Below are 26,617 nucleotides of genomic sequence, written 5' to 3' on the forward strand. Positions count from 1 at the left end.
TGGGATTCAAAATTTTGCTTCCCCTATGCAATATTAATACTCTTAATTTTTTTTTTTTTTTTGGGTTGGTACACGTTAATCATATGTGTATGTGATTTTTTTTTTTTGTGGGAGTATGTGAGTGGACTTCCTCCACTATAACACATCTTTGGAGATGAAGAAATTAAATAGCGTTATGCTTGACGCAATATTTAAAAGAAAAAAAATCGACTCTCTTGTGTCGTGAGACAAGATATATTTGGTTCTCCTCGTGCCGTGAGACGAGGTTTGTGAGTTGATTCGAGCATAATTTTGCTTCTTTGAATTTGAGTGTGGTTTACTCTGAAAGACTAATAAGAAATTTGAGTGTGGTTAAGATATTATTAAAGTATATCTTTTAGGAAGATTGTTTTTATTATATCGAAAAGAATGACGTTCCTGTTTGATTGATGACTGATGAGTTCGAAAAGATGAACGTTCTTATCGTTGAAAAAGAAGAAATAAAAATTTGACGCCAACATCACAAGAGTGTGCATCTCGGCTTCAACAAATTTGAAAAATTTCCAATCGCAACGTTCGTGTTACTGCCGTTACGATTGCGGGAGGGTGTTAAGAGATAATATCGGAAAATATATGTGTGATATATTTTCCGTATTGATCGAGAATAATATATTTAGGTTTATTATATGTTATGATATTATTAAAGTATATCTTTTAGGAAGATTGTTTCCTATCTTATATTCTTAGGTTTTGTATAAATACTCTACCTATGGATGAATAATAAAAAAGCTATTCATTCTCTCTTCTCCCTAATTTGTCAATTGTGGATCAAGAAATTGGATTAGTTTATAGAAAGTTTTTATAAATAATGTGCAACCAACCAATGAACTTCAATACTCCATAGGTCATGTTTATAAATTTGAATTCCAAAAAATTATTTAGATTTATAAATTTTATAGAAATTTCTAAGTTTTTTTTTATTATTTAGGAGTTTTTTTTTTTCCTTCCAAAATTAAAAATTTAATTTTGAATGGGATTTTTTTTTTTTCTCAATTTTGGATCAACATTGATATGCTTCATTCTTTTCACCCAAATTTTATTGAATTACAATAAAATAAAATAAAAGGTCGAGGAGACTTTTTTTTATCTTCTAATTGTGCATGAATTATGGGACAAACAGTCCATTAGGCATTAGCAAATATGGAATCACTTCAATCTAGGTCAATGATAACACCACAAGAGTACACACGTAACTTCTAATGGCACTAAATGAGATTAATGATGGGCTACAATGTTACCATCTATTTTAGCATGAGAGTATGAGACCAAGATTGATGATTGAAATTTGAAAGTAAGGCAAAACTTCATTTTACTTTAATTACTTATGTCATTCCTTTAACACTAAGAAATGGGTAAGAAGATTGAGAACGGTTAAACACAACTTTCAAAAGCTCCAAAAAATTTCACAAAATAGTCGAGCCGGATACTTAGACTTGATTCATGTATTATTGATTAAACATGAATATTAATTGAGGTTATTCATGTACCCATGTCAAACATGAATAGCCTGTCAAAAAAAAAAAAAAAAAAAAAAAAAATTATTGATTAAACTTGAATTATTGATTAAACTTGAATTATTGATTAAACTTGAATTATTGATTAAACTTGAATTAAACTTGAATTATTGATTAAACTAAAATTATTGATTAAACTAACTACTACGTATTAATAGCCTGTCAAAAAAAAAAAAAAAAAATCAAATTGAAATGGGCTAGCTTTTAAAGATAACAAAGCCCAAACAAAGTAGGTTTCAGGCCCAACATAAAAATCCAAGAACTATCAATTCTAGGGTTCTTTGTTGTAAATTAATTCCTGCAGCTTTATAAATACTTTCTCATTCCAATTGGAAATCGCCGAATTAAATTATTTTTCATTATTCTGTATTTATTTTGTCAAATTTTCTGGGTTTTTTTTTTTTATTTTGAAGAAAGATTGGGTGCCTTCATAATCCCAGGTAAGCCGAAGATTGAATTAAGGTTCAATTTTCAGTGCTTAGCTGATTCATGGGAGGCCTATATCAATTCTTTTTTGAACGGAAAGTTTCGCTGATAACGCCGTTCTATATTCAATGAAGGCGTTTCATTAGTAACTTTTCCGACATTTTTTTCCTTTTCCTTTTTCATCTTAATTTTAATCAAATTGATTTGAGTTTATTTGAGATCCGATAATAGCTTAATAATAAAAAACTAATTGTTAAGATTTGGTTAAATGGTATTGATTTTAATTGGCAAAATTTTATTTACTTAAGACACATCATACGAGAGTATACCTTGCATAAAGTTGTAATGTAATACAGTTGATAAAAATTTACAATCTGCAGTTTGATTTTGGTTTTTGAATTTGAAAAACCTAAAAATCGAAAACGAAAATGAAATACTGATGGCAAAAATCTAATTTTTCAGCTCATACAAGCCGCCAAAAAAAAGTTACAAATTAAAGTCCAAAAACAGATCAAACAATTATTTGGTTTAGACTTGGGTTATAAACACTGTAAAATGAACTGGTGTCTACCGTGTGAGCTGGGTTAGGGTTAGGTGGGTCGCACAATGGTGTTTTATGGACCGGATCATGTGTTGGATCAGAGAAATTGGACACACCAAGGCTGGGTAAAAAGAAAATATGAGATAAGCAGTTTGAAAAAAAAAATAAGAAGAATAAAATCAACATTTTACAAACAACAGAGTGTTAAAAAATCTTTCTATACTCTATCAATTGGTAATATTAAAAGCAATGTTTCACAAACAATAGAGTTTTAAAAATAATCTTTCTATACTCTTTATTAATTAATACTGTAACACTATTTTTAACATTAATGCATATTGCATAACATACCTAATCGATCATAATCAATATGGTAACCCATTTCAACGTCCGGATCGCACACTATTTTAGGGGTTAAATTTTGTGGTATGATCTCTAAGTCTCTGACCATTAATGCAAGTCAAGTCCAGTTCTAAAAATGAATAGCAAAGGACAATTATCAAGTTCAATCAATAGCGTCTTGTCTCTGCATTTAATAGTTAAGTCGTCCCTAGCCTCACCATTACAAGTCTTTGTATAAAGGCCCCCAAGTAGGGGCTGGGTATAGGAGTACATTTTATCTCTTTCTGCAATTTGCACATTAAGTATCAAGAATTCAAGAGGGGTCCTTTTTTTCTTAATTTATTTTTCCATATCTTATTTGTGAAATATGTTGTACGTAGTACTTCGTAAGACGACTACTCGTAGCACCTTAGGGAGTAATTATATTAGAGACTTACAGCACACCAACTGTCCACCTGTGCTCTTGTCCCAACCTGTGCGACACGGTAGAATTGAGAAAAAGATAAGTCCATTACCCATACCATACCATACCAATGACTCAATGAGGAAGACTTGGTAGTTTTGTCACCTTTCCCAGATTATACCTTCTCAATGTACGATGTCTCTAATCTGCATGTATCCCCACTAATGACTACGGAGTATTTTCTACTCTGTATTATCTTTTAATGCAATTTATAGAGAACACATACTTTCCAAAAAAAAAAAAAAAAAAAAAAAAAATAATAATAAAAAATTACAATACGAATATTAATTATCTTAAAATTTTTGTTTACATTATTCCATAATGATGTTCCTGTTTCGTAAATCGATGCAAAATTTACCTTTGACCGCAAATATCTTTAATCTTACACTAGCAAAAATTATAAAAGTTAGATATTAATAATCTACTCACTAAGATGAACCAAACTAGATCTCACATGACTATATTTGCTCTTATAGATTAAGAGAAATTTAGAAGATTCTCTCTTTCTTAAAAAAAGTCAAAGATTTCAAACAGGAACATCATTGTAGAACGGAGGGAGTATATTTTATGAACTGTGTAGGGACAATTATAATTCTTAAAATATTTATTTATCATTATTAATGTTAATATTATTTAATTATAAATATTTAAGAATAATGCGTGCGTGTACATTTATATACCTATAAATTTTATTTTATTTTACATATTTTCCCTTATTAATGTTATTATGTTACCAATTGATAGGGTTACTTAGACATGGCTAAACATGACTTGCATATCACGTTCATTAGCTACACTAGTTTATTTAATAATAAGAACATCGAAATTTCAAAGTAAGGTCTATCTACGTATTTTTATTCCAAGTACTCCTATATTTTATTCCTCAACTATAAATGCATGCAGCATGCACATCCCTATAACTTAAACAATAAGAACATCGAAATTTCAGAGTTCTCCAACCTTTTAATATTTAGGATTATCCCTCACTCTTCATACACACGGTGGTTGAAATATAGCTTTTTCTCCAAAATGTTAAGCTTGTCACCTTCATCCTTCTTATTTTACACTATAATTTCTGTTACTATTCTCTTTTGTTGTCTCCCCTTGTCGATAGCCACCGGGAGTAACGAAACAGACAGGCTAACATTGCTTCAAATCAAAGCCCAAATTCGTGGTGACCCTCTCGGCGTCACGAGTTCATGGAATGACACCCTCCACTTTTGTGAGTGGTATGGTGTTACTTGTGGTCATAAGCACCACCAGAGAGTTCCTCGAAATTAGCAGGTACACTCTCTCCGCATCTCGGAAACTTGACCTTCCTTAGGAAACTGCATCTTCAAAACAACAGTTTCGGCGGTACAATTCCGCCAGAAATTGGTCGTTTGCATAGGTTGCAAATGATAGTACTAACTAATAATTCCATTGGAGGGGAAATTCCATCAAATATATCAAGTTGTTATAGCCTTGTTTATTTGGTCCTTTATAATAACATGTTGGTAGGAGACATCCCACCGATGCTTGGTTCCTTGTCTCGTTTGCAGCTTCTTCAGTTAGAAAAGAACGACTTGACAGGGAACATTCCTTCATCTTTGGGAAATTTATCATCTCTTGCTGAGCTCTACATGACTGAAAACAACTTGGTCGGAAGCATCTCAGCTAGTATAGGCAAACTTAATAATCTCACCTTTCTGGATTTAGGCGGCAATAAGTTGTCTGGGGTAGTACCACCTTCAATTTTTAATACAACTAGATCTAGGAGTGAATGACTTGGAAGGAGAACTTCCTTCAAATTTAGGAAACACTCTGCCGCATTTGCAGCAAATCGGTTCACTGGACACATTCCTACTTCAATATCCAATTCCTCTTACCTAAATTCACTCCACTTGAATACCAACAATCTTCGAGGACAAGTTCCTCCTCTATGTCATTGCCGAAAACTTCCTCGGGTTAGACCATGCGAGAGATTTGATGTTTTTTACTTCCTTGGCCAATGCCACCGGTTTACAGCTGTTTGAGATAAGTCTCAATAATTTCAAAGGAGTTTTCCCTAAGATAGTATGCAATTTTTCATCACTTAATATGATACTTATGAGCCACAATTACTTAACAGGAAAAATTCCATATTGCATAGAAAACTTACCAGATTTGCAACTTTTTGATGTTAATAGTAACACACTTTCTGGGGCCGTTCCCCCTGGGATAGGGAAGCTCCAAAAGCTCACTGATTTACACCTATTTGGTAACCAATTATCCGGAGTCATTCCACCCTCAATAGGAAATTTAACCAAGTTGTCTCGTGTTGCCTTATTCAATAATCATCTCAAAGGCCAAATACCATCAACTCTTGGAAATTGTGGGTCATTAATAGGATTATATCTTGATAATAACTTTCTTAGCGGTAGTATACCCCCTGAAATTTTTAGCCTCTCTTCCTTGTCCGTTGGACTCAACATATCAGGGAACCATCTAACTGGGTCACTCCCTGAAGAAGTTGGGAAACTGAAGAATCTTGACTGGCTTGATGTTTCTCGTAACATGCTATCAGGCCAAATACCAAGCTCTATTGGCAGCTGCATGTCGTTAGAGTACCTATACATGGGAGGAAACTATTTCCAAGGCACCATTCCTGATTCATTGGCATTGAAGAGTCTAGCTGAGTTAAATTTGTCATATAACAATTTTTCTGGCAAAATCCCACAATTTTTACGGAGACTCAAGTTACAAAGCCTTGATTTGTCAAACAATAACCTTGAAGGTGAAGTACCTATTGATGGAGTCTTCAATAATGCAAGCGGAGTTTACGTAAGGGGAAACAACAAGCTTTGCGGAGGCATACCAGCGTTAAAGTTGCCTCTTTGCAACTATAGCATCAACAACCAGAAAAGAAGATTGAAGCACCGGAAAAAAGTATTGACAATTGCAATTCTTTCAGCGTTTTTAGGAGTTGTATTGATACTTGTTTTTCTTGTGTTATTATATATTTTCTGGCAAAAAAAGAGGACTAAGAAACCAACGGCTTCTGATGATTCGGAAATTTTTCCAAATTTGTCTTACCAAATGCTTCTTAAAGCCACAAATGGGTTTTCTTTGGACAATTTGATTGGCAGTGGTACCTTTGGTGCTGTATACAAGGGAGTGCTTGAAGAGCTTCAATCAACAGTAGCCATCAAGGTGTTTAAGCTTGAAAATCACGGTGCTTTCAAGAGTTTCATAGCTGAATGTGGAGTTCTTCGTAACATCAGACACCGGAATCTTCTCAAAGTTGTAACAGCTTGCTCAAGTGTGGATTATCAAGGCAGAGATTTCAAAGCGTTAGTTTATTAGTACATGGCCAATGGAAGTTTGGATGATTGGTTACATCCTCCAAATTAGCGGCTGAGGAAGAATATAGTAGCTCAAGACACTTGAGTCTTCGCCAAAGACTTGATATTGCATTTTCTTTGGATTATCTTCATAACCATTGTGGTGCCTCCATAGTTCACTGTGACCTCAAGCCAAGCAATGTTCTCCTTGATGATGAAATGGTAGCTCATGTCGGTGACTTTGGCCTTGCTAAGTTCCTCTCGAAAGGCATCAATGATGACTCTAATCCCGATCAGTCTAGCTCTATTGGAGTTAGAGGTACTATTGGTTACGCTCCTCCAGGTAACCAACTAATGCTCCTATCCCTAGCTGTATTCAAAACTATATAAATTCTGTATTTATTATATTTTACTTATTTGTACAACATGTTTTTAGCATATAAGTTACTCCGTATATGTTAATTATTTTCATAATAACTTTGGAGGCACTATACATGCAGAGTATGGTGTGGGTAATGAAGTATCCACTAGTGGCGATGTCTACAGCTTTGGGATTCTATTATTAGAAAGGATTACAGGGAAGAGGCCTATTGATGACATGTTTAAAGGGGGGCTAACCTTACATGGCTTCGTCAGAGAAGCTTTGGCCGGAGATGTTGTCGAGATCCTGGATCATGTCCTTCTTGAAGACATAGACTCTACGGGTAGCAACTTGTTGTTGGAGGCCCTGACTTCAATACTCGAAATAGCACTTTCCTGTTCGAATGAGGTCCCAGCAGAAAGGTTAGACATGAGTATTGTTTCTGCAAAGCTATCATCAATAAAAAACAAGCTCCTTGGAACTCGATTACAACACGAAGGAGAATTCGAGGAGGTAATTTATTAACTACTTCATTTCCCTAACTAATTAGTAATGATTATTCCTGTAACAATTATATTCTGTACATTTTCAAATTGATTAATTATATTCTTTTCTTCTTGGTGCAGGGACACGATGGTGATCGATTAGTGTGTCAACAATTTCATCTGCGTGCCCATAAGCATGATTGTGCATTTGTGATTTGATGGTCATGACGAAGAAGATGAGTTCATATGCTTTAGTGACTTCGTGTAATAAGTACTCCGTAGTGCTTGTGAGTTTTGACTCAGGATCAGAACATCAGAGCAGCTATGATGTTTTTAATTTTCTTGTGCTTGCTTAGATTGTATAACAACTAAGATTTCTAAATGCTTTCTTAGTTGTATTATGTGTTTTGAGAGGATAATAGAAATATATTGGGATTACTGGGATATCCATTCCTAATGGCTAGCAGATAGATTACGAAATCATATATCTTTTTAAAGATGATAAATTGATTTAGTTTGGAAAAATTTGAAAATGTCTTACCTATGTGTATACGAAAATATCTTTTCTATTAATAAATTTTATTTTATAATGTATTAGATTAATCATATTAGTCTTTATATTATGTAATCACGTATCTATAAGAAATTACACATTCAAATAAAATTCAAACCAACGACAAATTAAAAGTTACCTTTTAAGTGGTTAAAGTTACCATAAAATGTTATACAATAAAATTAATATACATCAGTTATACACAAAACTTAGTCTTATTTAAATCATATTTGTAATAGATAGATATAAATCAACACATTATATATATATATATATATATATATATATATATATATATATATATATTTTGAAGGAAACACATTTTATAATTAATCAATAATCTCATTTGATTCTCTAAGATATTGACCCATCTTACATTAATTTAGGAATGTTATATTTATCACTTTCATCTAAAACACGAAATATATACTATCTATTAAAAGGCGTTTATGAATTTGTGTATGTGCCACGTGTATCCTTACACCAGTATGACGCCACATCATCATTTAACAACCTTTAGCATCATGTCACCTCGTTAAATATATAAAAAGATATTTGAACCCCATACTCCATTTAGTGGAAGCCACATGTATTACCATCTTAACTAGAATTAAATCATGTTCTATTAATCTACATGTATGTATAAATACTTACATGATACATATATTAGAATGTAGAATAAAAACCAAAAAATTCCAACAAACATAAGTTATTGTTATCATTGTATTCTTATTTACCCACGTTAATAAAAAAAATATTCAAAATTATCCAAAGCAAAGCTCAGGTCACACACTAGTTATTACATACTAAAGCATTCCTAAAATAAAATATGTATCACGTGACACCCTTACATGTATTAGTTGTATGCAACATCATCTTTGTGTGCGACACCATCCATCAAGTATTATAAACAAATTTAGGGGTGTAAATGAGCCGAGCCGAGCCGAGTACTACCTTGTTCATGTTCAAGCTCATTTAATTTAGGCGAGCCCGAGCACGAGCCTGAGCTTTCAAGCGAGCTCAAAAATTTGTTCAAGCTTGGCTCATTTAGTAAACTATATGTTCACGAACGGCTCGTTTACTATACGAGTATTTTTCATAAATGAGCAATTTTCCTAAACGAGCTTAATAATAAACGAGCTTTGTACTAATTTTGACATTCGAAAATCTCAAAATTTGCATAATAATGAAATTCTAATTATAATCATAAAAATTAAATTAACAATTGTAACATCAATAATTAATAAATAAAGTTATTATCGATCAAGCTATATTTCACTTAAAACACTTTGCGTCTTTGGTAATCATATATTAAGATACTATATATATAATTCAGTAATAAAACGAGCTTTTTCATGAACATAAATTAACTAGTAGTTCGTGAACATAAATAAACGACTAGTTCGTGAACATAAATAAACGAGTTGTTCATAAACTTACCTGAACGAGCATATATATGTTCATGTTCAAGTTCATTTATTAAACGAGCTTCAAATTTTGTTCAAGCTCGGCTCAATTATTAAATGAATGAACATGAACGAGCTTCAACCGAGCTCGAACCCGAGTAGTTTATTGGTCGGCTCGGTTCATTTACACCCCTATAAACAATACTCGTATGTTTTAATGGCAATAAAAATGTCTTGTAAGAAAAATAAAAATAATGGCAATTAAAATGTTTATCATAAAGCTTAAACACAAGACCAATCGTTATTAAATTACCATCTCTAGTATCTTTTGATTATGTTTTATATTCAATTATAAAGCGTGAATTGTTGATTTTTATAAAAGAAATAGATATAGAGATAGGTGGATCTGGAATGAGTTTTGAGATAATGTGTTAACGTAGAGAAAATCTAGTAAGAGTCTAAATAATAAGAGCATCCACAATGACTAGCTACATGTACTAATGTACATGTAGCAAAGCTTTGGGTTGCCACATCATAAATTTTCAAGATACATGATTTAAGCTACAATCTCTACAATGATAAGTTACATTCTTTTTGTAATAAATAAACCATAAATAAATAAATAATAAATAAATAAACAAACAAACAAACAAATATATTACTTTCAGTGATTTTTATTACTAGTACTTGGTACGTTTTGAATTTAGTACTATTCACACACTTTCATTTGACTATATTTTATGATTTATATGTGAAGAAAAATATACGAACTAGTTAAGTTGGATATTATTAGATTCATCCTAATAAACTTACCCTAAAACTTCATTCTTCAAAAGAAAAAGATTTAAATTATAAATAAATAAATAAAATTGTGAGGAAAAGTAAACGTTTACCACTAGTCCACAATAACTAGAGTCTATATTCGTGAGATCCTAAAACCCTTTTTTTGGAGCTCCAAAAATGGCGAAAATACTCACACTCCTAACAATTCTTCTTCTCAATCTAAGTCATTCTCTCTCATTCTCCCCAGAAAATCCTACAAATCGTCGAATTCTAGTTCTTCTCGATGATTTCGCCATTAAATCTTCTCACTCTTTGTTCTTCGATTCTCTTCTTTCGCGAAATTATCAGCTCGATTTCAAGCTCGCAGATGATCCTAAACTTGCTTTGCAGCGTTACGGACAGTTTTTGTACGATGGTCTCATCATCTTCGCTCCTTACATCGATCGTAATCCCCTCTTCAACTTTTGATTTTGTTTTGGAATTTTTGTGATTTTTTTTTTGGATTTTTGGTTGATTTTGTGTGTGTGTGTGTTTTTTTTTGGGTGAAGGTTTTGGCGGTTCGATTAATCAGGCAGCGGTGCTTGAATTTGTTGATTCTGGACGTGATTTGATTGTTGCTGTTGATGTGAATTCGTCTGATTTGATTCGCGAAATTGCGACAGAATGTGGTGTTGAATTCGATGATGTGAGCTTATTTTCTTAATTAATTTCCATTTTTCCTGATAAATCTGTTTTAATCACCTGCTGTAAGTGTGAAATTAGCTTTTAGTATTTTGAAATGGTCACATTTGGCTGTTAGTTGAACCAATTTTATGATCTTTAATCATAATTTCTTTTATCAATTGCAATCTTCATCTACATTTCTATGATCCGTGTATTGTTCGTTTTGTTTTGCATAGATGTAGTATGGTGCATTTGTCTTGTCGCGGCCTTAGACAGTTTGGATAGTGTTTTAAATTCGTATAGTTAGTTCTGTTTATTCGAGTGAAAAAGAGAATGAGTAAACATACTATGAGTTCAGCGAATCAGTGTTATTTCAACTCGTGTAGTTAGTTCTGTGTATATGCAAGGAAAAGAGAATGAGTAAACATAGTATGAATTCTGCGAATCATTCAGTATTCTTTTCTTCTCAACGGAAATGCCAAATGATCCTTTTTTGCAAATGATTTAGTATGAGTATGACCTCGATTTTACGTTTTTCTTTTACCATTTTATCATGTATGTAGTTGACGAACTGTCTGTTATCTGTGTGACCTTATAAAGAAGTCAGTGCGCATATCTTTGGTGCTGTGTTTTTGTTTTTCAAGCAAGTTATCACTTTCTTCCTGATTTGATTTCTGTATGGCTGTAGGACCCTGCAGCGATGGTTATTGACCACACAAGCTATGCATTGTCAGAATTTGAAGGTGACCATACACTGATTGCCAGTAATGAATTTATTGGATCAGATGTCATATTAGGGAGCAAGAAAATTGAGGCAAGTCTATCCGTTATTGTTAATCTATTTAACATTACGAAGAATCTATGATGTATGCATTTAGTGATTTGAGGTGGCTGTAAATGCTTGTGCAGCCTATATCTCTATTCATGTGGGTAATGTATGCGTCTTATTATGGTGCATTGCTTCTTTGGTTTCTACTTAAATAATGACTAACAGTCAGTCAATCAATCAAAGCTTTAATCCCATTAGTGGGGTCGGATACATGAGCTAAATTTGATTATTCCGTGTTATGGTGCATTGCTTCTTTGGTTTCTACTTAAATAATGACTAACAGTAATTTCCAGTAATTAACATGTATGTTCTGTCTGGGTCTCCTGCCGAAGTTTTTTCAGAATTGTTGCTTATAGTTTATGTTTGCTTTAAACTATATCTATGTATAAATTTTGCTTTCATAAGTGATCTGGAATTCTGGAGTTAATTTTATTGATGAGTGGTAGGTGATTCTAACATGAATATGCTCCAGGCTGCAGTACTTTTCCAAGGAACTGGTCATTCAGTAAATCCTTCTAACAGCCATGTAAGTAATTCTGTATTGACCTTGTAATGGTGTAATATGTGTTTGGCATTTGATCATAAATCGATTATGTTTCGAGTTATTGTCTTATTTTATCGTGTCTCTGCAACTCTGATAGGTGGTGCAAGTTCTTTCCGCTTCACCATCTGCCTATTTGGCTAATCCTTTGTCCAAGTTATCAAGTGCCCCAACATTTACTGGACCCAGAATATCATTGGTATCAGTGGTGCAGGTATTTTACTGCTCTTGTTTCTTCTGATTTTCCTAATAGATAAACATTGTAAGCAAAGGCTAGTTATTGCAAATTGTGCTCGAAAATTTGTCATGAACATTAATAGTTGTTTTTCATTTGTTTTTGTTAGGCACGAAACAATGCTCGTATTCTGATATCAGGCTCACTTAAACTTTTCAGTGACCGGTAAACTTGTTTGCCTCTGTAACATATTGTTCTTTTAGCTGTTGAAGGGCTGTATTGTTTTTTGTTGATTACAAAAATTTGTTTCTTTGTTCAGATTTTTGAGATCAGGATTGCAAAAGGCTGGTAGCTCGACTAGGTAAATAGAGCTTTGATTTGGATCTTTCTGGCTTAATAGCATTTTAGTATGTTACTTGGACTCGGGTACCCATGTCCGACACGAGTACGTGTCCAAGTGTCCAACTCGGCTATTTTGTGAAAAAATTCCATGGTTTTGAACTAAAAATGAAGTGTCCGGGTGTCACACCCATGTCTGAGTGTTGAGGGTCCGACACGGGAACGTGAGGTGAAATGAAAGTCCGAGTAACATAGGCATTTTTTGTAGAGACAATAAAACAACTATCTTGTGATTCTTGTCATCAATTCAATCAGTTGCTCCATTGAGCAATTGCAGTTTTTATCCTTTTTCTTTTTAAGGTTTCCGGTTTTGATGCTACATTGCTACAATTAGAGCTTTAATTTCTCAACTGTGAATATTAGGATTCCGAGGAAAATTACTGGGAGAGTCTTAAGCAAATTAGCTCTAGTAAGAATACTTAAGAACTGATCACCCTAAATTAGATCCATTGTTGTCCAAGATGCATTAGTGATTTTTGTGGTTGCTTTCAAATTGTAGTACATATGCTGTTTATTTTAGCCACTTTTGGTCTTGTTGCAAATTTTCTTATTATTGGACCTGTTAGTGGATCTTAATCCTTGCAATATGTTTATATGTCTATGTAAGTACTTCCTGATTTATAAAGTGAATGGTTTTTGTGAGGATTATTTATTCTTTGTTATCAAAATGTTTCTGTACTAATTGGGCACTGAAATGCAAGTGGAATATCTCATGCAACAATTTTCTCAGTGGTTCTGTGTGATATCCTGATATTGCCTTTGAAACATTATTGGTCAATCATTGTTTTGCTAACACACTCATCATTCATGTATCTAACTATCTATCTCATGCATGTCAGTGATAGGATCTGAATTTTTTCTTAAATAATTATTTGACTAGATGCTCAGGTTTTGCTTCCTTTATTTTCTTCACTGTGTTTACTGTATACCTTTCTGGACAATATTGTTTGGTTCTTCTGATCAATACATACCTGCTTAATTACTTGGAATATGATTTTGAAGTAAACTGTTTCTGTTATATGTATATTAAGTGGAAATGCTTCTTGTTGTAACAGATTTGACAAATCTGGTAATGAGCAGTTTGTGACTGAACTTAGCAAATGGATTTTCCATGAAAGAGGTCATCTCAAGGTGTGTCACCTTTTTCTAGCTATTTATGCTCAATTCTCCTAGTTTAATGTTATCTTCTATTAGAAAGTTAATGATGTTTCTTTTGAGTCAAAGGTATAACAAATGTAAGCTTTGGAAGCATGATCATTGACCAGACACTTGATTTTACAGGCTGTAAATGTAAGACACCACAAGACAGGACAAACAGATGAACCTTCAATATATAGGATCACTGATGACCTGGTAATTTATTTTTGCTTCACATCTTACCTGTTCCTCAATGTATTCTGCAAAATGCAATCAACTGAACCTGTTTTATGTTACTGCTTAAATGTGCGAAGGAATATTCTGTCGAGATTTATGAATGGTCTGGAGTGAACTGGGAGCCATATGTAGCCGATGATGTTCAAGTGCAATTCTATATGATGAGCCCTTATGTGTTAAAGACATTATCAACTGATAAGAAGGTGCTTATCTACATATCTATTACGCTTGTGTATTTCATCATTTCCTTGGTTAATAGTCACCAACTCTCTACTGTTTTGCAGGGTCTTTATTATACTTCATTTAAGGTGCCAGATGTATATGGTGTTTTCCAGTTCAAAGTTGAGTACCAAAGGCTCGGATATACAAGCTTGTCTCTAGCAAAGCAGGTATATAAGATTTTTAGTATAGTTTTCATAGTGTCTAACCTATGAACAGCTGGAGAAACCCTTTTTATTCACTGAAAGCTATAATATCAAAATTTTTGTAAGTTCCTGTGAAGTCATAGCTAACTTTTGGGTTGGAAGTTGATCTTGCATCAGGTTAAGGTAGTTTGCTGTAGTATGCCAAAGTATTGAAACTCCATCAAGACATTTAGACGTTTATTAGTGCTACTCATAGTACATCCTTAGTTCATAATATAGTGTCTGTATTCTTTTTTGATTATCATTATTGATTTGTGACATCATATTAGATTCTAACTTCTAAGCTCTTGTTATGTTATTGACACTTGACAGCTGTGCACTTCACCATGGTTTAATTTTTTTTCTCTCTTGATTGCAGATTCCTGTACGACATTTCAGACACAATGAATTTGAAAGATTTATAACTGCTGCATATCCCTATTACGGATCATGTTTTTCAATGGTACAGCATTAACCCAATAATGACCGCCTGCATACCGTTCCTGTTTTTGGCTCAAATATGTACTACCTCCATTTCTTATTATGCGCAACAAAGGAATATTTTATGTCTCACAAATAATACCCTTTGTTGCACATAATAAGAAACGGAGGTAGTAGTATTTTTATTTCAGTGCTACTGTGTATTTTTTTTTTAACAAAAAAATTATTATTTGCTTCTGTTTTGGTTCTCTTTTCTGTGAGATTTCATTTGGCTAATTTTAAGTATGAAGTTTGTTGTAGATTAATCTCATTATCTTTTCCTCAATGCAGATGGCTGGCTTTTTCGTCTTTACGCTTGTTCATCTCTATAGCAAGTAAGAGTAGCATGACAATTTTGGCTGGCGATATACATCGGTTCATCCCAAGTTCTCTCGTATTCATCCCTATATCAGACAAATTGTAGAAATCAATCTTAGAAAGAAATTACCTTTGTAGAAAATTTTATCTTATTTTTTACTTGAGAAATTTTAATTCAAGGCTTTAATCATTGTTACACAATATGATGAGAAGAAATGCTAAATAGGGAGTTATAAAAACTGTTTGTAGTATTGTGCATGGCGGCGATGTAGTGTAGGTGGCTTCAAGTCATCATACATACATACCTGAACTTCTATAAAAGCCATTGTCTAATGGTTGTTAGATAACGATATGGCGGAGTTTTATAACTGACAAAGTACTCTGTTTTAACTTATCTCATAATTCATAAACTTTATCAACTATATGCAGTTTGGAGTAAAGTATATTATTTTTGTTAGGGATTAAATTTGACAGCTTCCTTAATTTTTCTCATATGAAATTGTCGAGCAGTACCGTTGCTCTATGTACAATGTCTAGCAGGTAGCAGCCAAAGGGGTCCAAACTGTCTGTTAAAAGCATCAAGAAGACGATAATCAAGAGACTGTTAAAGAATTGATAACATCAGCTTATATTTTGTATGTAGACAAAAGCCTGGCCTGAATTCTTACTCCTTAACTGACTCTTGAATGTCGAATAACTTAACATTTAATTGCCGAAGCATAGCAATATTACAGACCATCTTACCACTAATTTTTTTCCCCACAAACAAGCTTTGGAAAAATTATAAATAGCAACTGATCAAATTCTCAAGTACAGGATCCAAGCAATTCAGAACAGTCCTTTACACGAATAAGATTGATGTTCGAGCTTAAGATAATTGAACTGAGATGCAAGAATAAAAGCTTGATTGCATCAAAAAGCACCAATACTGAAACACACATTTGCAGGGACAACAATTACGCCCTCTAGAACAGCTACTGTAATGGAATCAAAATGGCGAGAAAGCACATGTACACTCACCCCCTAAGATCTATGCACAATCAACGTAAATGATACTATTCACTATTGCCTCTAAATTCTCGAAGTAGTCGTACAAAAAAGGTTCGTGTCAGTCTTCCTCTTCAAAAATCCCAGGTTTTGTCCTTCTTGACTCCCAAGATGGTAGACATCCCAAGTAGTGTGAATGTAAAAATAAGGAAGAAATTGACTCCTCCTTCTGAGACATTGAGAAGGATGAAAAGCAGCTAAAGGGTCGTAGATGCTTCTTTTCATTCTCAAATACTTCGAGATGGGGTTCCGGAATAGTAGATGCCTTGAGACTTTCTGGAAGTATGCAGTTGCAGACTGAACCTATCATTATAACAGTGTTTCAGATTGATAAACACTAATCCCTTCGCAAATGAGAGATCAAAACGATTGCAGTGAAATAAAGATCCCATAAACACAATGCAGGGGTGATCTCTCCAAATCAGCAAAGCTACAGAATATTGATCATTTATTTTCTAATGATATTATATGTACATGTTTTGAATTAATATAAGTTGTGCACTGATGCCAGAGTCTAGAACAACATTATAAGTTTACTTGTTATAGTGAGACTATCATTCTTCATATCAATCAATGAATATACCAATTAAAAAGATGCATTTATCCAAGAAAACTTATATCAGAAGTCGTGGTAGGGATATGGGGGGATGGAAAAAAAAAAGGTTAACAAATCTACATACCTATTCTAGCAAGTCGATTAACCCATTTAGGGATCTTCTTTCCTGTTAACTTGTGACAGATATCATCGCAGAAATGGTTGCAATTCTTGACGATCAAGTGATAGGTATCACCATGATAATTTCGTGATTGTTGCTCCATGAAATCTCTGACTTCACTAGGCTCTAGAGATGTTGTTCCCATGAATATTGCTTTTCTAAACTTGAAACCAGGGCATTGCCGAGGTTCAACCTCAAATACACCACTTGTGGGGAAGTCATGAGCGCCAAAAGCGTATTCTGAGCCATTAACTGTCAAACAAAAGAGATCAAATTTCAGTATCTAACGATTCAAAAGACAGTTTAATGATCACTGCTAATCCGGGCTATATGTGCTAACTGCTAATCATCTATGACAGGCAGTTCAATGATCACTAAAAGTGCAATTTGTTCCAACATACAAGGTGATGAATTTTCCTGAAATAACTCCCTCGAAACCATGAAGCAACTACAGGAGTCTTCCTCTTTCTTTTGCTTATAGTCGACAAAAACTTGGGTATTGTACCTAAATGGCCTCTAGTTCTACCAATTACCAAAGCTGAGCTCTATTAACATCAGCTTTATTAGCTCTATTCTAAGATTGAAACGTTGAAAGATGAGCTCTATTAACATCAACTTTATTAGCAAGAAACTCACTAAATTCACAATTATTTTAAGATGAATATGTCCACTAACAAGTAAAAAGTCTATCAAGCTGATTTTACAAAATCATAAATTGAAACAAGTCTATAATAAGATCAATTAATTAAGTTCCATACTTCCATTATAGTAGAAGAAAAGCTAACCTTCAACACCAGTGTGATATATACCAACTCCTGCCCAATACATGTAGCCATTGATTGGTGTTAAATCATAAACATTCAGGTAGACCGGAGCAAAGCCTGGACCGGTATCAGCTGATTTTACCTTGGGGAACATACAAAAACGAGAGGCAAATTTTCCTCTACTACGATTAGATTTACCACTGGACGAGCCATTTTTGGACTCTCGTTTCATATTTACTACGAGGATGAGAATCTATGAAACGAAGAATTCCTTGATGAGTAGTTACAACCTGCAAAATAGAATGGCATCACAGCAGCACAATCAGAAACACGCACACGCAGACGACAGAGGTACAATTTAACAGAGATCAGGCAGACAGGCACTAAGAGCAATTGGGTTTTATCTTCAGCTTATTGACTTACAAAACATAGCTTGCATAAGTATAATTCACTAATATAATTACTTATCCATTTAATTGCTACTTGCACAATCATGTTGCACTAAAGATGCTTCTTATTTATCAGCAATCTGTTTATCAATCAATCATATCATCAAGAATCTGATAAACAAGACTTTCAAACACAGCATATGCATCATCTGCTTCAGACAATAAAACATATAACACAAAAACTTCCTCATTTTTCATGAAAAAAACATGATTTTGTACAAGTTACAATGCTACATCTTGAATCAGCAGATTAAACCAAATAACCAACAGATCCCAGAGATAATATTATTGGGAAACCAACTTCAGATCCCAGAAAGCAAAATGCAGCTCTAACAAAAGCATATCAGCTTCAAAAATCCCAGAAAAAGATTTGCAAGAAAAAAGAAAATGTTCTTCAATTTATCCCTAAAAAATTCAACATTTTGCATCTAATTTTCTACAAAGCATGAGCAATGCCAGCATTTAATCTTGCCAAAAAAATTCAAATTCAAGATGAACCAATTTCCTTACCAGCAAACCCCCCAAAAACTAACATAAACATAAATTAAAAAAAAAATCATTTTCCTTGATTTCATGGAAATATGAACAAGAAATGCAATTTCAAGAATTACCCATTTCAAAAAATAAAAAAATTAGACAGACCCATATTTACCTTTTAATCAAGGAAGAACCACCATCAAAGTTGCAGAGAAATCCCCGGTTCACCAACCTAGTGCAAACCCGCCATTTTTGTATCTTTAATAAACTCCCTTTTTTTTCCTTCTTTTTTTTGGGATTTTCAGAGCTTAATTAATAAGCACCTGAGAGTGAAAGTTCCTGTGAATTAAAACCCACCCATTTTCCTGACAAAAATGACTATATAAAATCAAAATCATAAAAAAAAATTACATAAAAAAATAAAATAAATAAAGAAGGCTGTTTTTAGCTTCTGCCCAAGAATTTCATCCCTTTAACCTTCTTTATTAAAGAAAGGTCCCCTCAACTAGGAAAAAGGAAACAACCCCATGAGAAAATAATATGATACTTCGTACATGTGTATGTCTTAATAAATTGTTTCAATTTTTATAGTATGATAAGATAAAGAAAAATACAAAAGAAGACCCTCTATATTATTTTTATTCTACAGCACATTTAAATGGATTTTTCCTAACTATCTTCCTTGGATGATTCCTTGGACAAAATAATGTCCTCTTCCTAAAATGTTACTCCGTAATAGATAATTAACTGTAGTGTGATGGAAACTTCTAATAGAAGAACATCTTGATCCAATAGAGTTTTACTTATATTCTTACTCCTTCGACTTTTTACAGTTTACCTCATTTTATGTTGGAGTATTCTTAAATAATCGTGTTATTTTCTGTTTATATAACATGATTTTTTTTTAATAATTACTCCATATTATTCTAGAGTTAAATAATTAAGGGGCGGAGATAATTATGTGGTAGGCGTAAGTTTCTCTTATTGATGCTCTAATTGTATTTTGAGATGAAACCTTATTAGACTTGTGTGTGGTCGCATTCTTCACATTAATGTGAACTTATGCTTGGCTTGGTAAGATTTAGATATTTAACTGAAAAATAATGAAATTGTTCATTGCTACAAGAAATGTGGCTTTCATGAATTAATTATAGATAATCAACTTGTTGGAATATTTTAGAAATTGCGACTACTGTACCAAAGAAAATTTATTGATCACAAAGTATCTTGTACTCTTATAGTTATGTATATGCGAGCACCACTCTAAATAATACTTGTATCATTTAATGCCAATACTCCCAACAGGCCAACATCAAGTAACTAAGAGCGTGATATAAATTTGATTTATACGGTTATACGGAGCTCACTTGTAGAAAATTTTCTTTAACACAACCCTTTATCTTACCTTAAACACAAAAAAATGACCATTAAAAACACCTACATATCCTAAACAGACATGACTATTATTTACTGTACTAAGTATAACTATTCTGAAATCTTTACAGATTTTAACCTATATATTAATCAGAATATTTAAGGGTACAATTCCCTAGGGAATTTCAACAAGAAGTTGGTCAATCTTCAAACTTGGTAAATGACATAGGATTTGAGTAAATACAGAGTTAGTAATAATTAAAGCCAGCAGCAAAAGCAAGCAATGGTAATTGGTAAGGACAAAAAGCATTGGAGCTTAAGCTTTTTTGTCTGATTTGCTTCTAATTCTCTTTGATTTTATTTGATTATGCTTTTCATGATTGTTTTCACTTTCCTATAATGTCGCTCTTTCTTAAAATATTAGAGCGTGGACCCCATTTTTATTTTATTTTTTTAATTTTTCCTTATGTTCATTTATTTTGAGGATGATAATAATAATGTTAGGTGCAAAAGAAAGTTCCAAATCATTATGAAACTAAATTATTATGTAGAATTTGAGCTTTCATATTATCCACAAACAAACGAAAACAAATAATGGAGCTATTAATATTTAATATCATTAACATGAAATTATTCATTTTTGGCTAATTAGCTAATGTAACATTGCTCTACATCTTTTAAGAGTTTGAATAGAATATAATGTACTACTAGTATTAAAGTATGTATGTTAAATAAGAAATTAGAAGTAACATCATCTGAAATTAGTATTTAACATACATTTATAGTGTAGAGCAACTCGCCAAACCTCAATTAGGCGTGTTTGGTTATGAGAGATGTGGAATAAAAAAGAGATTAAATTACTTTAAACTCTAATGAGAGTGTTTGGTTGAGAGAGGTTTGAGCTTAATAAGCTAATTTGAAAAAAGCCGGCTATAATAGCTCTTTGGAAGATCAGTTTTGTATGTAATGGTGAATTGACAATTCTATCCTATACTTTATCAAATTTACCACTCTTTACCAAAGATTTACCCATCCATATATGGTCATTTTACTTGATGAATTTCAAAACAACTACAATTGCCAAATACTTTACGTACATACACAAATAATAAATACGAGTAAATTGACTGATATAAACAACTAACAATTAGAGTAATCTATAATTTTCAAACATGGTCAAGATCCATCTTAAAAAGATTAGTATGTTGCAAGATGGCAAGAATCAATCAAAATGAGTAACCTTACACAAGCCAATATAATACAAAGCCAAAGAATTGTTAATGATTAAGCTCAATTGAAAATGAACATAAAGATGTAACAAACTGAATTGGAAAAGCATAACACCACAGGAAATTAGTTCCCCTATGGTTAGACAAAAATCTTGTACAATTGAAGCAAGAAAGAAAAGTTAATTTAGCCGCGAACAATGGCATGGATAGCATAATTCTCATTTTTTTACATTGGGAAAATTTTTAAGGAACAAAGGGGGTATAACTTATAGTATCTACGAGTATTCATTTTATACTAATAAATTAAAAGACGTACCATATATCTAAGAAAGTGTATGTGTCACGTGATACCCTTCTCACACACTAGAAACATGCCACATCATCCACAATCAACAATTTTTTAATGCTAATAGAAATTATTATGGTGTTTTAATTCATGACCAACAATAATTAAGTTAAAAGTCTTACCATCTTAGTCAACTTTTAGTCATACTTTTATATTCAACGCTTTTAATCATATATCTAACTTTGATTGGGGTGTTTATTTAAAAACTATTTCCATTAATTATTCTACTGTTTAGTACGTAGTAATATTTAATTATATGATAAGTATAGTAATGATATAAAGCATCGCTCAGATCACACACTAATTTTAATATGAAAAATAGTGAGTAGTATGAGAAAGCTATGTGATAATCACTACGCTAATATAAATTGCAAGAAAGTGTACATCAATAAAATACGTCCCTATTTTCATATGGTCCAGTATATTAGTTGCTAGGAGAAAAAGGCCTTAGGAAACATGCATGATTATAGACTTTATAGTATATGTTTATAGCCACCAATTAAACACTAGTCTATAAATCACAGCATACAAGCATTTCCTTCATTGTTGCAGAAACTAAACACAGCCAAGAATATACAGTATTAAACAAGTTAGTAGAAATAGAAAAAGAAAAAGAAAGAAAGAAAAAATAGTATCAAACACTAATGTTGAACTTCTCCTTTAAGCACGCAACAGTTTCCTTGAGAGCAATTTGTAAGGGAATGAACTCAATGCCTAAGGTCTTGGCTTTGTACTGCGAAATCTTGTAACTCGCTGCAAGTGGTTGATCATCCTCACACCTAGAAGCAAGAAATGAAGGGTATCATGTAACAATTACATAATAGTTAGTTAGTTACAATACAAACTAGAACCAAAGACAACAGATTTCAGAAAAATAACTTAAGGAAAGCATGTACTTACTTTTCAGGAAGTTTGAGACTCGGGTAAAGCTCATGCAATATTTTGACAATTTCAGAGAAATGTGCAACAGTTTCACTCAATATGTACCTTCCATTAGCAGAAGGGATCTCAAAGGCACGAATATGTGCCTCGGCTACATCTTTTACATGAACCCACCCAAAACTTGAATTTGGATAGGTTTCTGACCCTAAAATCAGCTCAATAATTAGAAACAGTCTGATGTTTTAATCAAAAGGACGCGATACTTAATACTTTGTTATTGATCATACCGTTAATCAAGTTAATAATATAGTAAAATGTTGTAGCATTTATTGTTGGCTGCAACAATGGGCCTATTACACCAGCAGGGTTTACTGAAATCAGATTGATGCCATTCTCTTTGGCGAATTTCCACGCAGCATCCTCAGCTAAGGTTTTTGAGAGACTGTAACACTCCTGCATACGACGATTATGAAAGTACAATTGTATAATCTCCTAGCTAATTATATACTGAGTAATTTGAAAAGGAACAGAATTATGCCTACCCCTTTTCTTCCCCTGCAGCCTGCTGGAGAAGAAAACCATGTTTCATCAACTACTGTCTCATTGGTGAGAGGTCTTCCATTGTGTACAACTGCTGCAGTAGAAGATGTGAAAATCACTCGTTTGACAGATGAACCGGCTTTTACACAGGAGGAAAGAGCATTAAGAGTTCCCTTCACAGCAGGTTCAATCACTTCTTCCTGAAAATTCCGAAAATACAAAGATGAAGCACATGTCTTATTATTACTGGCCTTACCTGTAAGTATTAGCAGGGGCTGCAACATCTCAAGTGACACTAAGGGCCTGTTCTCAGCTTCTCATTGACTGAAATCAGCTGAACTGAACTGAACTGAACTAAACTGAATATTTTATAAGAGAAGGAAATTAGGAGCTGAACTGAACTGAACTGAGCTGAACTGAATTTCAACGTATGAGAACATGCCCTAAGTAATGTACATATATAAATACTCGAAGCGTGCAACACTTGACATTTAAATGAGCCAGTTTAGAACTGGCCCTGTATCAGTTATAACCTTAACTAACAGAGAAAAGGTGGACTTCAGTGTTATGTAATCACAACATTTAAACTAACAGTGAACGACGAGTGAAATTGGTGGAACCGTTCTGAAACTAGGAATTCGAAGGGTTTAAAGGGACTAGTTGAACAAGAAACCTCAGGATTCGTGGAAAAGAGTATAAGCGGAGTTGCAGTGTGGAAAACACCACCACATCCACGGATAACAGAATCGAAGGAACCTTCTTCCAAGAGATCTGCTTCAAACAAGTGAAGCCTCTTTTCAGCACCATCCATTGCAAGCAAGTGCTCCTTTTGTGTGGGATCATCTGTATGTTCAATAACATACGAACCAAATATATTTGAGATATTAACTTTGTCCATGATTATTCATCGACAAATAAGCATACACAAATAGAGTTCTTATTGCTCAATGGGTTACTATGAAAAAAAATTAAATAAATTCGATTGGGACAAACATTAACAGGAGGATATATAAGCTTAACGCTACAATGAAAAGTCAGGTGAATAAAACACGCACACATAGACAGAAAGAGGAGAAACATACTTAAGTTACGAACAGTAGCGTTGACTTGATAACCTCGTTGGAGCAAAAGCTTGACAATCCAAGAAGCAATAAAACCTGAAGCACCAGTCACACAAACTCTCTTTTCTTCTCCATTCATAACTTTTTCCATTCAGATTTACGTACTCCTTGTCTTGCTTACAAGTTTTCAAGTATGATTGCTTGATTTTCAACTCCTTATTACCTGTTTATTTAACTAATTTCTCTTACTTTACATCGAAGCAGTTCAGAAAAATGTTTGTTTGAGCTTTCATCATTCAAACAAATGACTGAACTGAGTGCTAATAGACCGAAACTACTAGTATAGTAGTTGAATAATACTTTTGCTTAACGAATTTTTTATTTATAATTCCTCTATCATCAGTCTTTGTTTAAGAGTTGTGGGCACTCGAGAAACAAGATGCTTTGTGTTTCATCGCTTTGTTACTGCTCAGCCAACTACCTCAATTTCTTAAACAATATCTGCGTTTACTTTCAAAACCATTAAAGGACTAAAAAGTATGTTCAAGTCAATACATTTGGCAGTCGATTATAAATACTACCTCCGATTTTTTTTTTTTTTTTTTTTGCAACTTTAGGGTATTATTTGAGAGATATAAAATATTCCAAAGTTGCAACTACGGCTATCAATTCGGGTAAATGGGTCGGGTATGGGTCAGGTAAGAGTGGGTCGGGTCAATTCAGATTAATTTCATAACTTATGCGGGTCGGGTTTAGGTTGGGTCATGCTTGAGTCGGGTCATACTTCTTATCGGGCTTGGGTTGGGTTTGGGTCGGGTTAATAATAGATCGGGTTACATTCGGGTCGGGTGAATAATAAGTCGGGTTTAATTCGAGTTTTCACGGGTTAAAACCGATTAGGGTAATTCTCGGGTTCGAGTCGGATTCGGTTCAAGTCAATAATTTGCGGGTTAGAATCAGGTCGGGTCATTCTCGGATTTGAGTCGGGTTCGATTCAAGTCAATAATTTGCGGGTTATAATGAGGGTCAGGTCATTCTTGGGTTCAAATCGGGTTTGGTTCAAGTCAATAATTTAGTTATAATCAGGTTGGGTCATTTCCAAGTCAGGTCATTCTCGGATTCAAGTCGGGTTATGTTCAAGTTAATAATTTGCAGGTTACAATCAGGTCGAGTCATTTCTAAGTCTGGTCATATTCGGGTTCAACTAACTATAAATTGATAATTATCATTTTTATCAAGCTAATTATTTCCTTGACAATAATATATATGGCAATATACTAGGGAACTATAGCCTATAACTTAGGAAGATAATTATCTCCTTTGACCATACAACAAATATATGTACTATATTTAACTCTTAAATTTGAGGATGATGCTCCTTTCTTTTGCCGGACTGTACCGACTTGGTCTCCCTAGCTAGGCAAAATGTTTTGATCAACAATAATAAAGTGGTCTAAAATGCATTTAAGGTGATTTGAAATCGGGTCAGGAATAATTAGGGTTGAATTTAGGTCGGGTCAATAACAACTCGTGTTAATTTCGAGTCGAGTTAGTAATAAATCGGGTTGAATTTTTGGGTCGGGTAAGTAATAAGTATGGTTAAATTCGGGTCGGGTCAAATAAAAAGTCGGGTTTAATTTGGGACGGGTTAATAACAAGTCGGGTTGATTTCGGGTCGAGTTTGTAACAGGTTGGGTTCATTTTAGGTCGAGTTAGGAACGGGTTGGGTTGAATTCGAGTCAGGTTAGTAACAAGTCGGGTAATATTTGGCTTTTGACGGGTTAAACAGGTTTGGATCAATTTCAGTTCAAGTCAGGTTCAGTGCAAGTTAATTAAATTGGCCGTTGTAAGCTAGTAAATCGATGCAAGTTGTAAACCGATAAATTGGCCGTTTAAAGGCAAATTGGATGGTTCCACCCACCCAATTGGACTCTCGGAGGGTGTTAGGGACCATGATAAACATTTCAGCAATTTTTATTCCAGGCGAAAAAGTCAAAAATTTCCAAAATTAAAGGGCTAATGTCCACACTTTTTGAGAAATTTTTGTAGGTTTCAAGGTCCGGTGTCGAAAAGACTTGAGATTTTAGGGGATACATCTCGCGGTCATATAATTCCGTTTGGAACCATATATGATCATTATATGTTGTCATAAATGTTCGTGGTAGGCTTGATTTAATTAATGAAATTGGTGCAATTATTAACCGGTAAATTGGCCGTTTAAAGGCAAGTTGGATGGTTACACCCACCCAATTGGACTCCCGGAGGGTATTAGGGACCATGGAAAACATTTTGGCAATTTTTATTTTCGGGCGAATAAAAGTCAAAATATTCCAA

At 33.5% G+C, this 26,617-nt stretch overlaps 3 protein-coding genes and 1 pseudogene across 3 annotated transcripts; 2 read left to right on the forward strand and 2 right to left on the reverse strand.

Annotated features, from left to right (window-relative positions):
• The first annotated feature begins 4,212 nt into the window (after positions 1 to 4,212).
• On the forward strand, positions 4,213 to 7,952 carry LOC110704868 (annotated as a pseudogene).
• Positions 7,953 to 10,304: 2,352 nt separating this feature from the next.
• Positions 10,305 to 15,797, forward strand: LOC110705052 (dolichyl-diphosphooligosaccharide--protein glycosyltransferase 48 kDa subunit-like). Its single transcript, XM_021882878.1, has 13 exons — positions 10,305 to 10,660; positions 10,764 to 10,900; positions 11,567 to 11,692; positions 12,180 to 12,233; positions 12,349 to 12,462; positions 12,593 to 12,648; positions 12,743 to 12,784; positions 13,878 to 13,953; positions 14,104 to 14,175; positions 14,274 to 14,399; positions 14,481 to 14,585; positions 14,980 to 15,063; positions 15,372 to 15,797. Exons 1-13 carry the CDS (start codon positions 10,393 to 10,395, stop codon positions 15,417 to 15,419), a joined length of 1,308 nt encoding a protein of 435 aa, XP_021738570.1. The 5' UTR covers positions 10,305 to 10,392; the 3' UTR covers positions 15,420 to 15,797.
• Positions 15,798 to 16,029: 232 nt separating this feature from the next.
• On the reverse strand, positions 16,030 to 19,595 carry LOC110705053 (deSI-like protein At4g17486). The gene is made up of 4 exons (XM_021882879.1): positions 19,027 to 19,595; positions 17,947 to 18,215; positions 17,126 to 17,413; positions 16,030 to 16,748 (listed from the first exon to the last, which is right to left on the reverse strand). Exons 2-4 carry the CDS (start codon positions 18,155 to 18,157, stop codon positions 16,507 to 16,509), a joined length of 741 nt encoding a protein of 246 aa, XP_021738571.1. The 5' UTR covers positions 18,158 to 18,215; positions 19,027 to 19,595; the 3' UTR covers positions 16,030 to 16,506.
• Positions 19,596 to 22,181: 2,586 nt separating this feature from the next.
• LOC110705054 (cinnamoyl-CoA reductase 1-like) lies at positions 22,182 to 24,828 on the reverse strand. Its single transcript, XM_021882880.1, has 6 exons — positions 24,305 to 24,828; positions 23,896 to 24,065; positions 23,225 to 23,422; positions 22,970 to 23,135; positions 22,701 to 22,887; positions 22,182 to 22,579 (listed from the first exon to the last, which is right to left on the reverse strand). The coding sequence occupies exons 1-6, from the start codon at positions 24,432 to 24,434 to the stop codon at positions 22,435 to 22,437; spliced, it is 996 nt and encodes a 331-aa protein (XP_021738572.1). The 5' UTR covers positions 24,435 to 24,828; the 3' UTR covers positions 22,182 to 22,434.
• Positions 24,829 to 26,617: the final 1,789 nt, after the last annotated feature.

The sequence above is a fragment of the Chenopodium quinoa genome, unplaced genomic scaffold (assembly GCF_001683475.1).
Source record: "Chenopodium quinoa cultivar QQ74 unplaced genomic scaffold, ASM168347v1, whole genome shotgun sequence".
In the NCBI taxonomy this organism is placed as follows: Eukaryota; Viridiplantae; Streptophyta; class Magnoliopsida; order Caryophyllales; family Amaranthaceae; genus Chenopodium; species Chenopodium quinoa.

Coding starts and splice junctions, on each gene's coding strand:
- LOC110705053 (XM_021882879.1), bottom strand. CDS start 18,157: ATGAAACGAGAGTCCAAAAATGGCTCGTCCAGTGGTAAATCTAATCGT. Junction 17,414..17,946: donor ATATCACACTGGTGTTGAAG/GTTAGCTTTTCT, acceptor TTTGTTTGACAG/TTAATGGCTCAGAATACGCT. Junction 16,749..17,125: donor TAATCGACTTGCTAGAATAG/GTATGTAGATTT, acceptor TTATAATGATAG/GTTCAGTCTGCAACTGCATA.
- LOC110705054 (XM_021882880.1), bottom strand. CDS start 24,434: ATGGAAAAAGTTATGAATGGAGAAGAAAAGAGAGTTTGTGTGACTGGT. Junction 23,423..23,895: donor TCTTTTCCACGAATCCTGAG/GTTTCTTGTTCA, acceptor CGGAATTTTCAG/GAAGAAGTGATTGAACCTGC. Junction 22,580..22,700: donor AGTCTCAAACTTCCTGAAAA/GTAAGTACATGC, acceptor TCTTGCTTCTAG/GTGTGAGGATGATCAACCAC.
- LOC110705052 (XM_021882878.1), top strand. CDS start 10,393: ATGGCGAAAATACTCACACTCCTAACAATTCTTCTTCTCAATCTAAGT. Junction 12,234..12,348: donor TAAATCCTTCTAACAGCCAT/GTAAGTAATTCT, acceptor CAACTCTGATAG/GTGGTGCAAGTTCTTTCCGC. Junction 14,176..14,273: donor ATAGGATCACTGATGACCTG/GTAATTTATTTT, acceptor AAATGTGCGAAG/GAATATTCTGTCGAGATTTA.